This window comes from Drosophila elegans, unplaced genomic scaffold, assembly GCF_018152505.1.
Source record: "Drosophila elegans isolate 14027-0461.03 unplaced genomic scaffold, ASM1815250v1 contig_183, whole genome shotgun sequence".
NCBI classification, from domain to species: Eukaryota; Metazoa; Arthropoda; class Insecta; order Diptera; family Drosophilidae; genus Drosophila; species Drosophila elegans.
In genome coordinates, this window is record NW_024545550.1 from 7,832,013 (window position 1) to 7,849,777 (window position 17,765).

Here is a 17,765-nt window from a genome sequence, read left to right on the forward strand (position 1 = left end):
CTCGCTCTGCTGGTCTGTCGTTTATTGTCGCCCAGTGTTGTTGGGCGAGGAGTACATTAAATGCGCATCATAAATTTCATTATATTATTATGGCGTTGTTTGCGACAACAAGCGAGAGCCGTTAGCCGGATTCGACTACTTTATTGGATCGGCTCCGCTGCAGCGCCGTCAAATCGCATAAATAAAACTATCCGATTCTATTGTCTGTTCTATCCATCTGCCAAACAGTCTCTTGTCTTTATTAATGCACTAATTATGGGGCGTGGGGGCACGCCCACTGGCAATGCATTTGGTCAACATAATTTATGGGGCCGGGTCGGGCTTTTTCCCAAAAATTTCTCCAAGGACCAAGCTACACGCCTTTATTTTGGCAGGCCAAACAAGAATGGGAGGGTCAAATAACCGAGTTGCGTAGGAAAATTATAATGCCTTGCCAAAATTTAAACAAAGGCGCGGCTGTCCTCGTTGTCTGGGAAATTGATTGCTTGGCGCTCGTCAGCGACAAATGGCAGTGAACTTATGTCGATAGAACATAATATATCCTAACTGGGTCGCCGGGGGAATAAAAATAAAAAAACTGACGTGGGTAAGGTAGATTTAGAGTGGGGGTAGCGAAACTACTTTCAACAGGCCACTTACTAAATAATAACCGAATTAAGATGTGGAAAAAAATTTCGAGATGTGTGCCACAGAAATGACCATGATTTTAAATGTAGCTATACATTGATAACAAATAGAATAGTACAAACAAATATCTGATTTTAAATTCAAAATACTAGCATACATTGACAATAAATGGATAGTAAAAATAAATGTTTGATTTTCAATTCAAAATTGGATGTCCAATATTAAAAATAAATGTTTAATAATAATATTATACGCAATGCATATTTATTGAAATTATTTTAATAAACGTGTAAAATATTTAATTTAAAAAGTTCCTGTTTGATTTAAACAAGCTTACATTTAAATACAATTTTCAGTTATTGAAATCAATTCCGCAAATAGACAAATGAAGCAATTTAAAACACTTGAATATTTTCATATATAATCTACTTAAAAACCACACTGGATGAAAATGAAATAGAAAAATATTTTAATTGTGCACAAATTATATGGATTTATTACGTCGTTTTTTTAAAGTACCTACGCTACAATATTATTATTATCTATAAGTTTTTCGGATTTATTTGAAAAGACGACGTGCTTATTTTTAGTGCCTTCATTTTCACACAATTAAAAGTGATTTCCAAGCTCTAAAGCCTACAATAAACTTTAAAACCAAAAATGTAACACGTAGTGCAAATAACCAAGAGAAATTCCCCTTACAGGAAAGAAAACACTTTCACTGCAACCAGCAACCTGCAACTGTGGCACTTAAAAAATTGCAATATGTTCTGCAAACTAGAGCACAAAACTTAATTTCTAGCCAAACATTGTTACGCTGCAGTGCCATCGAGAACAGCAGACAACCGCAAGAAAAAGCCAATCAAGCTTACAAGCTGACCGCTTACATGACAGGAGCCATAACAGGACCCATATCCGAACCCCTCCTCTCGTCGCTAAAGTAAAGGCGAAAGTAATTTGCAAGCCACTTGGCAGTGCCACAAAACGGGGACACTGAAAAAGAGCTGTGGAAATAATTGAAAAATGTGCACTACATAGAAAATCGAATTATGTAGAAAGTGACGACGTTGACGATGGCGCAGGAAATATCAATTAACTGAAAACAAGAGCAAAACCCTATTAAAACCTTATTTATCCCGGCCGAAAAAAGTGGATAAAAAGGAAGCCAGCAGCGAATAAGCAAATAATATTGAAGAAGTTTGCACAAACAACCCTTGAGCCGGGAAAATAAGTGCAGAAGGGGCTGCAGTAGCTGCAGAATTAATTGCTTTATATGGCGTGATAATTTATTGAAGCCCACGATGACCAACATGGGAGCGAAGGTCCTTGGTCCTGCTGGTCCTGCACTTTCCAGCCAGGGATAACACAAGTATTATGCCGGCAACGAGGCGTAAGGGTCAATCACATTAGAGACATGCGATTCGAGGGTGGATCATTCTGCCCCTTCGTCCCTTTTACCGAAAACCCAACTCCAACTCCTTGGTCAAGGGTTGCCCTCTGCGTTCTGCAATCTGATTATGTGTGCGGAGGAGGGCCGGGTAATAAGTTTTTCCCTGCATAATAAACATGCCAAAGGTATTGTATGTTCGCCGTGATGTTTGTGCCACATAGCAAATATAAGGTATATGCGTCTGGGTAACTGTATGAATGGAGTAAATTTGATTTTATGTGATGTAAGGTTAAATTACCTTCAAGAAGAACACATAGAACAAGTTTAAACAAGATTAACAACTAAAAATAATTTAGCTGTCAAGAAATTATGTTACACTAAACTTGTTGCTTTGAACCTTATGATAGAACTAATACGATTGTTCTGTTAAATATTTTTTTAGTTTTTATTAAAATAAGATGTATAAAAGACCTATAAAACTGTTGTTCTTTTGCAAGTATTCTAATTTCCGAGCTTATATCAGAGAATTTATTTAAAAATTATGTTACGCTAAACTTGTTGCTTTGAACCTTATGATAGAACTAATACGATTGTTCTGTTAAATATTTTTTTAGTTTTTATTAAAATAAGATGTATAAAAGACCTATAAAACTGTTGTTCTTTTGCAAGTATTCTAATTTCCGAGTTTATATCAGAGAATTTATTTAAAAACTTTTTGTTTTTATAAAGCGTATACGCGCTTCATCATCATATTAGCGCGAATATTTTTTGTTGAGTTATTATTTTGTTTTGCCCTTCACAGATTTACGCACTGGCGACCGAAGAGGGTCTTTTGTCGAGCTCAAAGGTATGGTATGAATATAATCAGCGCATTCAATCGACTTAATTTCATTATGAATACGAAGGCAGCTAAACGCTGCCCTCTCATGCTCAGTGCCATGATTTTCCTTCGCCGCTTTTGGCCCAAGCCGAGCTCATAAATAATCTTGCCAACTTGTCGGACAGGACACTCGCCGGTAGCTCCGGTTTTCCACCCCCACCCCCCTCCTCGGGTTTCCCAGTTTTCCCGGCTTTAGCGACGACCAGCTGCTGGCTGCTCGAGTTGCAAGGAACCCGCTTTGGCCGCTGTTGACAAACAAATATGAAACTAATCCCTGGTAATTAGTGCGCCAACTTTTGCTGCATTTTGAGCCAGGGACGGACACAAGGACACCAGGACTCACGGACGGGGACTTGTAGTCGCTGCTGTCGCCTCTGGAGAGGGACTCGCTCGCTGGTTGCTCTTTCGGCATCTCACTGTCGAGTACACTCGGAGAAAAACCAACACCAGAATGAATTTTATGTTTATTTTTTAGGCAGAGAGTTTAAATATATGAAAACTATTTTGTGAAGTCTCTTTAAATATTTGGAAATTAGTTTTCAATCAATGTTATGTAATTAAGTAGATTTAATAAAATTTATTTTACAGACGGGCTAATATTTCTTTCTGAGTATAAAATCATCAACAAGTTTAAGAGAATGTTTTTGATTTAAAATAAATAAAAATATAATATATTTTTTTAAAACTCTTGTATAAAACTAACAATATTAACCTGAAAATAATATTCTTAAAAATCAATTTTACGCTCGTACTAGCACTCGAATAATTTATTTAAAAGAACCCATAATTCCTTCAAAACATATTACAATTTTTTTCACAGTGCATTTCTAGCTCTTGGTCTAGGTTTAATAAAAACTTCTAAACAGTTTATGATAAATTATTATTCCCTTGTACTATTTAAATATAAATATTTTCTTTCAATAGATATGTAAAATATATATTTTCTGTTTTTAAAACCCTTTCCACAGTATTGAAAATATTTTTTCCTGAAAATAAATTTCTTGTAATCCAAAATTACACTGGAACTAGCAGTCGTAACATGCTTTAAAACAGCAGATAACAGACATCATTCAATTATTTTTCGCAGTGCATTTCTAGCTCCTGGTCACAGGAAGTTAGCAGATTCCTTATGCTTTCTGCTTTTTGCGGTTTTCCCGGTGGCATCTCGTTGTTTTTGCTTCTCGTTTTTGTGGCGGTGTCGTCGTTATTTTTATTGGAAAAGTTAAGCTTGTGTTTTGATAGGTTTCAGTCGTAAAGGGATTAATTAGTGCGGACTTCGCACCAGCGCCTCTGCGAACAGGATAAAGCCAGGCCAGTGTCTGGGGGTACAGGCTCAACATGCCGCCTCATGTCGCAATGCATTATAAAAGTTAAGCTGAGTTGCATGGACTTTTTGTGTCGAATGGGTCCTGGAATCGCATTGGAGTATGTTAACGAGTGTGCCTAATGAGTAGAATTTGAAGAATGCAATACAATACTATACAAAACTATTTATTCAAAACATTTTTCCACTAAATACCACTCTGCGGGTAAGGAATAAAATGATGTGCTCATAAGAAAATCAGAAACCTTTGCTGTTTATTGAATTTCGCTCAAAACATTTTTATCACCCTGCCGAAAAGTTGGTTTAATGACCATTTCAATAAAAAAAATCATTAACTTACCCCATATTAAAAGTTAGGAAAAATTAAATTCTTTTAAAAATAAATACTTGAAATTCTGGTGGGGATCGATAGTTTGGTTCTCAAACTCCAGAAAGCAGTCATTAAAAACAAATAAAAAACCATTTTTTTTGTCCCCAAAAACTGAAAAAAAAACTTCATTAAGAGCAACACGATTTTGCTGTTGTATGCTGGTGGATTACATTTTGGGCAAGAACGAGTGGGTGATAAAGAAAAAATTAAATTAAATGCTGAAGAGGAGATTTCCATTTATCAGCAGACGATCCTGACAAAAATTAACTTTACTTAAATACATTTTATTAAGCACAAAAAATGTATAATTTTTTCACCTTAAGCCTGCAACAGCCATTTTTCCTTCTATTTATCCTAATCCAGAACTCACTTACTTACGCAACTCTCCACATAATTCTTCATCTGGCCACTTGTCTTCACTGAAGTTTATTAATTTTATTTACCTCTTTACCCCCGACATTTCTCACTCGAAATTCCAATGTTGCAGAATTTCCCGCTGTTTTTACCGACCGTTTGCCTCGTTCTTATCTTTTTATTATGAACTGCAGCGACAATTTTGCTAGCCATGTCAGCGCATGATTTACGAGGCCGTGGCGTACAAATGAAAATTGTACCGAAAACAGGGTGGTGGGGGGTACAGACAAACAGACAAACAGACAAACCTTTTTTGTGGCTCTGAAGTTTTGGCCACAAAACAGGAAGCGGAAATGAGTGCGCAGAACGACGATGGCGACATGTGAAATGTGTTTGCCACCGAAGAAGCACACAAAAAACACAAAAAACAGAAAGAACCAGCAAACACATGCAAAATAAACGGGTTCAAGTGGCGCTCGTTAAAACGGGAAGTGCGGGATGGGGGGTTAAAGCCAAAGGATAACTGTTGAATTGTTGGCCATAATAACAAGGCAGGACTCCCATGTGTGTCTGCCTCTGTGTGTGGCAGTGTGTGGGTGGGTTTGTGTTAGCCCTGTCGCGTAGCAACTTGTGGCTAGCTTAATAGCAGTTAACAGCGAGCCGGCAAAGAGGGGGATGGCCAGGGGGGTCAAGGGATTGCTCTGCGGGTCGCCTGGTCATATTTCAACGGTTTTCGGAAAGAGCTTGCATAGTGTTAGCTTGGTTAATAAATTCAATTTAGTTATTGAGCAACTGAATATCTCAGCAGCAATAAGAATCTTGGGTAACTTCCTTATAAATTAATTAACATTTTTTATTTATACGAACAGAATAAATTGGCTCTTAATAAAAGCTTCAAGCTCTTATAAAATGAATCAGCAAGTAACTGTAAAATCGAGAAAAAATTAAACATAGAAAATGACATTAAAAGGTAAAAGAAAAACGTATTAAGCAACACACCAACGGAAAACAGAGAAATAAAATTCACGAGAACTGCGTGCTGTGAAAACAATCCAATCAATTTATTAATTAAGCAAGCTACTCCGGCCAGAGGAGCTATATGTATATAGCCAGCCGATTGTCTGTCTAGGGGAAATGGGTGGATTCCCAGCCCCTGCGAACCACCGATTGTGTGCGTCTATTTGTCTAGCTTTGTGCAATGGATTTTTAATGTTTTACTCAGACTCGCCGAGTGGGAGGACAATAATGTAACGCATTGTTAAGTCCGCTTGGCACTTTTCGCACGCCAGCTGTGTCCGGCTGGAAAAGCGAGAGAAACCCCCAAGGAAAACCAGCTAAGCTGCGAAGGAAAAAGCCCGGTCTTTAATGAGCCCCAAACTGCAATTACGCAAAACATTTGCCGCACTGCATGTGCCTCGAAAGCGACGGCGTCGCCTGAAATAATTTTAATTGCGTTTTGCTTTTTATTTTATTGCATGTGGCGCCCTAACGATTTCGTTATGCTGGAGTAAATTAAACTAAAACAGAAGGCAGTAAAGAAAAACCATTAAAAAAGCTTGGACTTGAGTTCCGTTTAGCAACTATAGCAATAATTAAATATAAAATGTTTAATGAGAGATGTAGTTAGGTTCAAACGCATTTATTTTTTCCATGTAAAGCCCAAATTACAGTTTATTTGGAACTTTAAATCAATATAACATTTTCTTAAATTAAATGTGTATGTGTGTATTTTCAATTCTAGCTGATGAAAGAAAAAAGAAATTATTTCAAGAAGAACGAAGGCAGATGACATTAAGAAAATGTCACAAGTTTAAACCAATTTACCATCAAGGCCTTGGCCAATTGATTCGCTTCGATTCAGAATTCTTTGCTTAAAAGAGCGTCGTTTCTTTCATTGGATATAAAAAATGAAGCTTGCGGTAAACGTTTTCTTGACCATTCTGGCCATTGCACTTGCAAATCCAGTACCGCCTATAGATTTTGTCACCGTAAGGCCAAGACCTGGCGTGCCACCCGTGGTTCCCGAGGGCAAATAGATGCAGGCCTTAAATCAACTACTAATCCTTAGATGTTAACGAAACCTTCACCCAACACTTTAGCTAAAAATTAATTAAATTATTAAAAAATAAAAAAAAAATTAGTTTCATAGACGCTGAATAACCCACTCACTTAAGACATCAGCATATTATACATTTTACTTTGCCTGTGCCATCAGCTTGGGTGATGATCCTTCTTTTTTGTTGGATTTGACGATATTTTGAGAGCCGATATGAAGCTTTAGACTCGGTGCCACTTTCCATACCATCTTTGGATACTAAGCGAAAAAATGCATTATCTACACTTCAGAGTTGAAGATACTTGGCATTGCTTTATTATTGCATTATTGTACTTTTGCTAAGGGATGGTAGATAAAGAAAATATACAAAAAATAAATAAAGTGTAAATAATAAAGACAAATTTTATAACTAAATAATGACTTATGAGCTATGAGGTTCCGAGCGAAGTTAGTGTGTTTTCCAAAATTTTTACTGTCTATTGTCATTTATAATCTATTGAGTTGGAAAAGATTTAGACTACGATGTAAACCTAAGTTTATATTATTACCCTGAATGACCCAGAACAAGCTAGATGGGAACTTGAATTTCCTTTGATAATTACTGGATAAAAAAAATTGCAGCTTGAATAAATTTAAGATACCTACTGGTAGAGCTACTGAAAACATACTTTGAAAGATGGAAGTTGATCGCAGTTTGAATCCTAAAAGTTGCGCCAACCGCATTCAACTATCTCAAAATAAACTAAATCAATTGGACAAATTAAACCACTGCCATAGGGCAAACACATTTCTTTAAGAGATCCTCATTTCATTTGCGTATAATAGGGACTCATAAAGGATCCTTTAGATTTGGATTCTATTTGCCGTTGTAATCAGCCTTGGGACTTGTTTTATTGGTCTTTTGGGCGTTGGCGAGGGCAAGCGCCAGGACAGCGAAGATCAGGTTGCAAACTTCATTTTGAGAGTTGATATGAATAGTTTGGATTTGCCTTTTATACTTTTTTTTTTGCTCCAAGTGGAACAAATTGATTAGTGACGCTATTTATTTTATAAATTGTTATTTATATTTGATTATTACATCGGCTTAATAAGCTCAACCGTTCTCACATCGAAAAATACAATATATCAATAGTCATTCAAGCCCCCCTCCCCACTTCGCTTACCTGTCTGCGGCAAGCCATAATAGGTTGGCTACTTTAGAAAATCAAAATATTACCAAATTTCAAGGTCAGTGCAAAGTTGAAAATTATTATTATTATTAGAACTTTCTCGGAAGTACCCAAAATCAATTGGTTCTGCTTAAACCCAAAGAAAGTATAAAAAGCAGATGCCAGTCCAATCAAACCATATTAACTCTTAAAATGAAGTTCGCCGTTCTGATCTTCGCCGTCCTGGCCCTTGCCCTCGCCAACGCCCAAAAGACCAATAAAACAAGTCCCAAGGCTGATGACAACGGCAAATAGGATCTAAATCTGAAGGCCAACTAATAAGTCCCAATTATACAAAAATAAAATGAGGACCTCTTAACTTTGTCTTTCTTTTATTGGAAAAGTTTTGAAAACCTTAGAGTGTGAAAGCGAAACCTTAGTGTTGCTCTAAAAACCTTAAAAAATACATTTAAAGTGAGAAAATTTGATGATAGCTAAGACGAGGTATCAATCAATTATATATCCTAAATAAAATATAGTAACCCGAAACATGTATAACTAATCGATTCGCGTAGCAGTTAACACTATTGCCAATTTAATTTTTCCACCCTAAGTAGACGGGTAGAGTAAATAAAAACCACTGTTTCCTTCCCATCACAAACAAAATGAAGGTAGCCGTTCTGATCACAACTATCTTAGGACTTGCTTTGGTGGAAGCCTATCCCCTGCCAGGAGTTCCTCTCTCCCGTGGCAAATAGAATACTAAATTGAAAACAAACCATGTCCAATTGGTTAGTCATGTTTAAGTATTTTCCACTTTGAAGATTAGTCTGTAGTCTTGCTAGTTCATTGCAGTTATCAATATCAACATAAGAGTGACATACAACTTGCTAAAATTCCAGCGACTATTTTATTATTGACCAAACACTTTACCATATTTTGCAATATATGTGTATCCCATAGTTTTTTTCCTTAAGAGGGGCAATCCATATACAAAATGTTTTAAATTTCCTCATCTAATAATATTCATTTACATATATATTTTATATTGCAAAAGTCTTTTGAAAACATGCAACTTATTTTATAAGTTTAGCTGAAATATACACATTTTTGTATTTAATTATTTCTCCAGGCACTTGGGAAAAATCAAATATAAATAAGAATTTATAAAATAAATAGCGTCACTAATCAATTTGTTTTGTCTTTCTTTTATTAGAATAGTTTTGAAAACCTTAGAGTGTGAAAGATTGCGTTATTTTAGTGTCGCTCTAAAATCCTTAAAAAATATATTTAAAGTGAGAAAGTTTGAAGATAGCTAAGACGGGGTATCAATCAATTATATATCCTAAATAAAATATAGTAACCCGAAACGTGTATAACTAATCGATTCGCGTAGCAGTTAACACCATTGCCAATTTAATTTTTCCACCCTAAGTAGACGGGTAGAGTACATAAAAACCACTGTTTTCTTCCCATCACAAACAAAATGAAGGTAGCCGTTCTGATCACAACTATCTTAGGACTTGCTTTGGTGGAAGCCTATCCCCTGCCAGGAGTTCCTCCCTCCCGTGGCAAATAGAATACTAAATTGTAAATAAACCATGTCCAAATAGAAAAGCGTAATCTAAAAACTAGATTTAAATAAGGTTTATTATTTTAAGTGGAGCAATACAATTTAATAATTGCTAAGAGAACTTTAAGTTGTGTAAAATCAATTGGTTAGTCATGTTTAAGTATTGCCAATCCGATTTTCCACTTTGAAGACTAGTCAGTAGTCTTGCTAATTCAATATCAATATCAACATAAAAGTAACATACAACTTACTAAAACTCCAGGGACTAAAATTGTAATGTCTGTATTTTCCAATTTCTATTTTATTATTCACCAAACACTTTACCATGTTTTACAATATATGTGTTTCTCATAGTTTTTTTCCTTAAGAAAGAGCAATCCATATACGAAATGTTTTAAATTTCCTCATGTAATAATGATCATTTACATATCTATTTTCTATTGCAAATGTCTTCAAGAAACATGCAACTTATTTTATGAGTTTAGCTGATATACACATATTTTATGTATTTAATTGTTGTTCCAGGCACTTGGGAAAACTTGTCTTGGCAAACGGAGAAAAGGCTCTTAGATTGATTGTGCTCTAAACTGTTTTAGTAGATACTTTATATTTTTTTATTTTTTTCTAAAAAATACTTATGAAGAGATAATAAAAAATAACAATTTATAAAAAAAAATTCTTTTATATTCTGCTGTGATTTTTTTTGCTGCTTTTGTGTAAGAAACTGTATGTGAAGCGAGAACGGTTGAGCTTGTTAAGCCGATGTAATAATCATATATAAATAACAATTTATTAAATAAATAGCGTCACTAATCAATTTGTTCCACTTGAAGCCAAAGAAAGTATAAAAGGCAGATCCAAACTATTCATATCAAATCTCAAAATGAAGCTTACAATCCTGATCTTCACCGTACTGGCCCTTGCCCTCGTCAACGCCCAAACAAAGGCCAACAAACCAGGTCCCAAGGCTGATGACAACGGCAAATAGGATCTAAATCTGAAGGTCCCTTTATAAGTCCCAATTATACAAAAATAAAATGAGGACCTCGTAACTTTGTCTTTCTTTTATTAGAATAGTTTTGAAAACCTTAGATTGCGATATTTTAGTGTTGCTCTAAAATCCTTAAAAAATAAATTTAAAGTGAGAAAGTTTGAAGATAGCTAAGACGAGGGGTCAATCAATTATATATCCTAAATAAAATATAGTAACCCGAAACATGTATAACTAATCGATTCGCGTAACAGTTAACACTATTGCCAATTTAATTTTTCCACCCTAAGTAGACGGGTAGAGTACATAAAAACCACTGTTTCCTTTCCATCACAAACAAAATTAAGAAAGCCATTTTGTTCGCAACTATCTTAGGACTGATCCCCTGCCAGGAGTTCCTCCCTCCCGTGGCAAATAGAATACTAATTGAATATGTCTGAATAGAAAAGCCATATCTAACAAGAAAGGAAGCAAACTTCGGCAAGCTGAAGTTCATATACCCTTGTAGCTATTGCAAAAATGCAATATTCTTGAAGACATTAAAATTATGATTTACTTGCGTGTATGTTTAAAAGCATTGAAGTTATGATGAATTACAAAAAGAATTTCTAAAAAAATTACAAAATAAAAAAGTCAAGTTTTTTTTAATTTTTTTGTATATATATTTATTGTTCCCATGGGAGCTTTATGTTATAGTCGTCCGATTGGATGAAATTTAAACCGTAATTCTGAAATATTTAACCATTACTTTATGTCGACATGGCTTGATGCTGATCAAGAATATATATACTTTAAAGGGTCGGAAACGTCTTCTTCACTGCGTTGCAAATTTCTGACTGAAATTATAATACACTCTGTAAGGGTATAAAAACTAGATTTAAATAAATTAAAGTGGAGCAATACAAATTTAATAATTGCTTAGAAGGTCTTTAAATTGTGTAAAATCAATTGGTCCCGCTTGAACCCAAAGAAAGTATAAAAAGCAGATGCCAGTCCAATCAAACCATATTAACTCTTAAAATGAAGTTCGCCGTTCTGATCTTCGCCGTCCTGGCCCTTGCCCTCGCCAACGCCCAAAAGACCAATAAAACAAGTCCCAAGGCTGATGACAACGGCAAATAGGATCTAAATCTGAAGGCCAACTTATAAGTCCCAATTATACAAAAATAAAATGAAGACCTATTAACTAAAAGATTGCTATATCTAAGTGTTGCTAATTTTGGGCACATGTTTTATGCAGATTACCAAACAAAAAGCTAAGAATGTTGTAGTCCCATGCCAGCAGTTGGTTATTGGCGACCAGTAAGAATATTTAATTTATTCTGACTGAACTGCATTACTTGACAAGCAGTTTAAATTATTTTATCATTTATTATTAAAGACGTACGAAAATGTATTAACTGAACTTGTTATTTTCTTATATATGTTTAACTTCTTTGAAAACTTTAAAAAATTCAGTATTTCTATGTTAATAACAACTAATTTACCATTAATCGTAATTTCTGATCGATTCAAAAATGAGTATTAAAATATGCTTGCATGAATGTCGTGCTAATATCCTAAATAAAATATAGTAACCCGAAACGGGTATAACTAATCAATTCGCTTAGCAGTTAACTCAATTGCCAATTTAATTTTTCAACCCTAAGTAGACTGGCAGAGTACATAAAAACCAATGTTTCCTTTCCATCACAAGGAACTTCGCAACTAACTTAGGATTTGCCTTTATGGAAGCTGATCCCCTGCCAGGAGTTCCTCCCTCCCGTGGCAAATAGAATCCTAATTGTAAATCCAAATAGAAAAACCATATCTAAAAACTAGATTCAAATAAGGTTTTTATTTTAAGTGGAGCAATACAAATTTAATATTTGCTTAGAAGGTCTTTAAATTGTGTTAAATCAATTGGTCCCGCTTGAACCCAAAGAAAGTATAAAAAGCAGATGCCAGTCCAATCAAACCATATTAACTCTTAAAATGAAGTTCGCAGTTCTGATCTTCGTCGTCCTGGCCCTTGCCCTCGCCAACGCCCAACCAAAGGCCAACAAACCAGGTCCCAAGGCTGATGACAACGGCAAATAGGATCTAAATCTGAAGGTCCCTTTATAAGTCCCAATTATACAAAAATAAAATGAGGACCTCGTAACTTTGTCTTTCTTTTATTAGAAAAGTTTTAAAAACCTTAGAGTGTGAAAGATTGCGATACCTTAGTGTTGCTCTAAAAACCTTAAAAAATACATTTAAAGTGAGAAAATTTGATGATAGCTAAGACGAGGTATCAATCAATTATATATCCTAAATAAAATATAGTAACCCGAAACATGTATAACTAATCGATTCGCGTAACAGTTAACACTATTGCCAATTTAATTTTTCCACCCTAAGTAGACGGGTAGAGTAAATAAAAACCACTGTTTCCTTCCCATCACAAACAAAATGAAGGTAGCCGTTCTGATCACAACTATCTTAGGACTTGCTTTGGTGGAAGCCTATCCCCTGCCAGGAGTTCCTCCCTCCCGTGGCAAATAGAATACTAAATTGTAAATAAACCATGTCCAAATAGAAAAGTCTAATCTAAAAACTAGATTTAAATAACGTTTTTCATTTTCAGTGGAGCAATACAAATTTAATAACTGCCACGAAGGCTTAAAATCAATTTGTTCGTCATTTTTAAGTATTGCCAAGCCTATTTTCCTCGTTGAAGACTAGTCACTAGTCCTTCTAGTTCTTTCTGGCAGTGTGTCCACTCAATTTGGTATCTATCCCTAGCTGCTCCTCTTCCAATTATTATCATTTTTATATTTTCTATCGTGTTTAAAAAACATGTAACCTTTTTTATGGGATATTACAAACCATCAATATATTTATTTTTAAAAGGTAAAGTCTAGTAGCCAATTTACTGGTCTAGCCATTTTCACTCAAAACTGAGTTCGTACTCTTGAGCTTATTTCCCTATTTTAACACTCGAGGAATTTTTTGTACACTTTTGAGATAGTTTTCGACAGCGCAGGCGCTTTGTGGCTAAGTTTTTTGGGTAGTAACTCACTCAAAACTTAGTTGGCTTTTTTTGAAGCCTGCAATTTGTAACCCTCCAATTGGGGTTGAATGCAATTGTCGGGCGAAAGGGGTGCGATATGCAATATGGGTAGGCCAAAAGGCATGGATAGGTAGGACAATTGCAGCTAATTGCCAATAATCAGGCATCGACCATAAATTGGCGTTAACAAGGCCAACAAATCAGCGGAACGTTGCCTGTTTTGCAATGAATAATTGTGATTGAGCTGGCGGCATAAATCAGGCAAATTGAATTACAAAAAACACTGGAGCAATAAAATCTAGCAATTATGTTTACGCATATATGGTACTCGTAGGTCTGTCTGTGTATGCGTTTTTCTGGCCTCGCGACAATTTAATTACAATTGGCCATTGAGAGAAATTGCAGTTGCCGCCGCACTGGCGCCACAAAATATGCTAATTTATATTTATATGGATATGGAGTTATTCCCTCGCCGACTTTTCTGCTTTCCCTGCCCCTTAGGCGCTGCCCCGCCCCTTAATTTTGGAACCGAACTCCAGACTCTGAGGCTATGTGAAATATTTTCGGCGGCGGCGACTGTGGTCGTAAAATTTATTGTTGCCAAATGCATATTTGTCACATTTCGCAATGTGTTTGGCGGCCATAGAACAATTTACAAGCAACTGGGGACTTTGGCTAAAAGCCTTGCCTCCGCACCTCTAACTCCTCGCATTTGAAAAAGGATAAAATAAACTAAGGCCAACTGGATGTGTCGCGCTAAAAGCGCCTTTGGCTCAGCTGAAATACACATATTTTATGTATTTAATTGTTGCTCCACGCATTTGGGAAAACTTGTCTTGGAAAACGGAGAAAAGGCTCTTATATTAAATGTGCTCTAAAGAAGTTAAAATAAAAAATAAAAATTTATAAAAAAAAATCCTTTTTATATTTTGCATTGATTTATTTGCTGTTTTTGTGTTAGAAACTGTATGTGAAGTGGAACGGTTTAGTTTTTTAAGTCGATGTAATAATCATATATAAATAACAATTTATAAAATAAATAGCGTCACTGATCAAATTGTTCCACTTGAAGCCAAAGAAAGTATAAAAGGCAGATCCAAACTATTCATATCAAATCTCAAAATGAAGCTTACAATCCTGATCTTCACCGTACTGGCCCTTGCCCTCGTCAACGCCCAAACAAAGGCCAACAAACCAGGTCCCAAGGCTGATGACAACGGCAAATAGGATCTAAATCTGAAGGTCCCTTTATAAGTCCCAATTATACAAAAATAAAATGAGGACCTCGTAACTTTGTCTTTCTTTTATTATAATAGTTTTGAAATCCTTAGAGTGTGAAAGATTGCGATGTCTCACTGTTTCTCTAAAAATTTAAAAAAATAAATTTAAAGTGAGAAAGTTTGAAGATAGCTAAGACGAGGTATCAATTATAAATAAAAATTTATAAAGAAATACTTTTTATATTATGTCATGCTTTATTGCATTGATATATAACTCTATTTATCCCTTAAAGAGGCGGTTTAACATTTGCTTACTTTATTTCAGACACATTCCCCAGGGTTCATGAGTTTTTAAGGCCCACTCCAGAGGCTCGCTTACTAAACATCCCATCAACATGATAATTGGCCAGCACTTCCAAGGAAAATATCCATTGCCTTTTGCCCTTCAGCTGTCACAACACTCGCATACTCACACAATCACCCACAACACACACACACTTCACACCTCAGAGACTCGCTGAATGGGAATACCCTGAATGCTCGCTAAACAAAAGAAATGAAGTCATTTGTAATTAATGAGGTTTGTCACCCCAATTTTCCGCAACTTCCACTGGCACAAAAAAAGAGAAAACCAAGGAAACATCAGACTACGAAGTGGGGGTGGGAAAGTGGGTGGTGGTCGGATGAAGTTCACCTGCCTGCCTGGCATATTGAAAATCACAGTCGGTGGGCAGCAAAAAAAGCATCGCCGTCCACAAAACAATCTAATTATATCGTTAAGGACACCAAAATTGGCAACAGATCCACCCCTGAAAAAGGAGACCCCATCGTCACCCCTCAGGTGGTTTTTGGGGTGGGGTGGGTGGTGACCCCTGTCACCCCTGTCACCTTGACAAACAGACAGATAGACAGACAGACGTACGCATTCTTGACCCTGACAGACATCCCGACTCCTGGGGTGACAGTTTCCGTTCGCTTGTTTAATTAAAATTATGTAAATAAATGTATTTAGCTGACACTGCGCTGTAATTAAGTGCAAGGGGAAGGGTGGCTCTGCATCTGTTGCCTGACAAATTTGGTCCACCTTGGCAGGCGCATAACTTGTCTTTAGCTATTTACACGTAACGAAATAACATAACCTTCTTTGAAGTGTAGGTTTGTAGTGATTAGTTTTTCAATCTGTCTGATGGAGATATATAGTTTTGATACAAAGTTAAAACTTAATTTATTGAATATGTTAGAAAAACATACCCAAAAATAATTTTTCCTTAAGGTTTATATGTCCGTAAACATATACTATTTTAATGCAAGTATAAGAAATTATATATATTTAGCGAATCTATATTATGACCTACTTTTACAGGCATCGCATGTATTTCCCCCCATAGGTTAAACATACTTTGAATAAAATTTAAGCATTTTTAAAAGATTTGGAATTTTAAGTTTTAAGATATTAGTTCTCAAAACTATGACCAATATCTAAAAATTTTACTGTTATCAATTTTAAATATATTATGTTATGAATTTAAAATTGTAGTTTCAGAAAATATTAAGCTTTAATGTAATAAATTCATGAAATACTAAAAAAGGAAAATGCATATTGTTTACGATTCTGCAATAAGTTTTACAGAAGCCTCCTAATTGTTTTCCAAACTTAAAACAAAATTTCCCTCTGTGTACTGACTTTTGCCTTTTCGCGTGTCTATATATGCTAACAAATTAGCCTTGAAATGAGCAATTTGCAGGCCATGGTTGAGATGGGGCGGAGAGGGGGATGCTAGAGTGGGTGGTTGGGCGGTGGGTGGTGCTGTCTTCGCCGTGAATACAAACTGAGCTGACAGCTGCTGTCAGTGGCCGCCCGTCAATGTTGGAACGTCAGGGAGTATTAAGTATTCCTTCCGGGTGGCAAGAGGCGTGAAAAAGCAATTAAGTGTGAAGTCCTTAAGATTCAGCAACAAAAACAGCAGCCAAAAAAAACGTCTTCTTCTTTGTCTAGAGCATGGAACCCAAATGAAAAATGATCTTTGACATGCTAATGGAACATCTCTCCACATCACGTACTTGCCTCAACTTAAACTTTCAATAAATTCCAATGAAACCCCTTCTCGGACAGAGCTCTCAATCACTTTTCGAGGCGAAAATCAAATAAATTCCATTTTGACAAGTGGCACAGTTGAACTCCCCAATTCGACATTCATGGGCCTTCATAATCCGCATGCAGACTAATGAAATGCCAAAAGTCAGAGGCCCATTTCACATATGTCATTCCTCCAAATTCCCCAACCCTCCAAAAATGTACAGTCAACTCCACACGTGCTCCATTGACGTCACCACAGTGAAGCCATGTTGACATCAACGTGGGGGAAATTGTTTTGATGAATATGTCGATTTAATTGATGAATGAGTTTTTAAGCTGGCAAAAAAATCGAGTGCCATCACGTTTTTCCAGGCATGGAAAATTCTGTTCGTGCACTTAAAACAATGGCTTAAGCTTGTCTATATAAATTGTTCACTTTTTATAAAATATATATGGGCATATTTAGAATATGGGAGATTTTAGTTTTAATGGGAATAAAAATAAAATGTATACACTTCACTGAAACTTAAAGTCTTTTAAACATAAGTTAAATATAAATAATTTTTTGCCTGTATATTTTTGGATTTATTTCCACCTGAGGGCCCTTTGAAGGATGATCGGCCGACAGGTGAGCGGACCTTAATTGAGTACTCGGAGTGATTCCATAAATATGCTGGAAGGCCACCGGATAGACAGAAGTTAAAAGTCCCGGGCTAACAAG

General features: G+C 35.9%; 3 protein-coding genes across 3 annotated transcripts; all 3 read left to right on the top strand.

Annotated features, from left to right (window-relative positions):
- Positions 1-8,337: 8,337 nt before the first annotated feature.
- LOC108144241 lies at positions 8,338-9,050 on the top strand. Its single transcript, XM_041707458.1, has 2 exons — positions 8,338-8,940; positions 9,005-9,050. The coding sequence occupies exon 1, from the start codon at positions 8,815-8,817 to the stop codon at positions 8,905-8,907; it is 93 nt and encodes a 30-aa protein (XP_041563392.1). The 5' UTR covers positions 8,338-8,814; the 3' UTR covers positions 8,908-8,940; positions 9,005-9,050.
- Positions 9,051-9,607: 557 nt separating this feature from the next.
- Positions 9,608-9,783, top strand: LOC121466851. The gene has a single exon (XM_041707476.1). It carries the CDS (start codon positions 9,636-9,638, stop codon positions 9,726-9,728), a length of 93 nt encoding a protein of 30 aa, XP_041563410.1. The 5' UTR covers positions 9,608-9,635; the 3' UTR covers positions 9,729-9,783.
- A 2,879-nt stretch (positions 9,784-12,662) lies between these two features.
- LOC121466844 lies at positions 12,663-13,277 on the top strand. Its single transcript, XM_041707443.1, has one exon. It carries the CDS (start codon positions 13,147-13,149, stop codon positions 13,237-13,239), a length of 93 nt encoding a protein of 30 aa, XP_041563377.1. The 5' UTR covers positions 12,663-13,146; the 3' UTR covers positions 13,240-13,277.
- The last annotated feature ends 4,488 nt before the right edge of the window (positions 13,278-17,765 follow it).

Excerpts from the sequence above, each read along its gene's own strand:
- LOC108144241 (XM_041707458.1), top strand. The coding sequence starts at position 8,815 with ATGAAGGTAGCCGTTCTGATCACAACTATCTTAGGACTTGCTTTGGTG.
- LOC121466851 (XM_041707476.1), top strand. The coding sequence starts at position 9,636 with ATGAAGGTAGCCGTTCTGATCACAACTATCTTAGGACTTGCTTTGGTG.
- LOC121466844 (XM_041707443.1), top strand. The coding sequence starts at position 13,147 with ATGAAGGTAGCCGTTCTGATCACAACTATCTTAGGACTTGCTTTGGTG.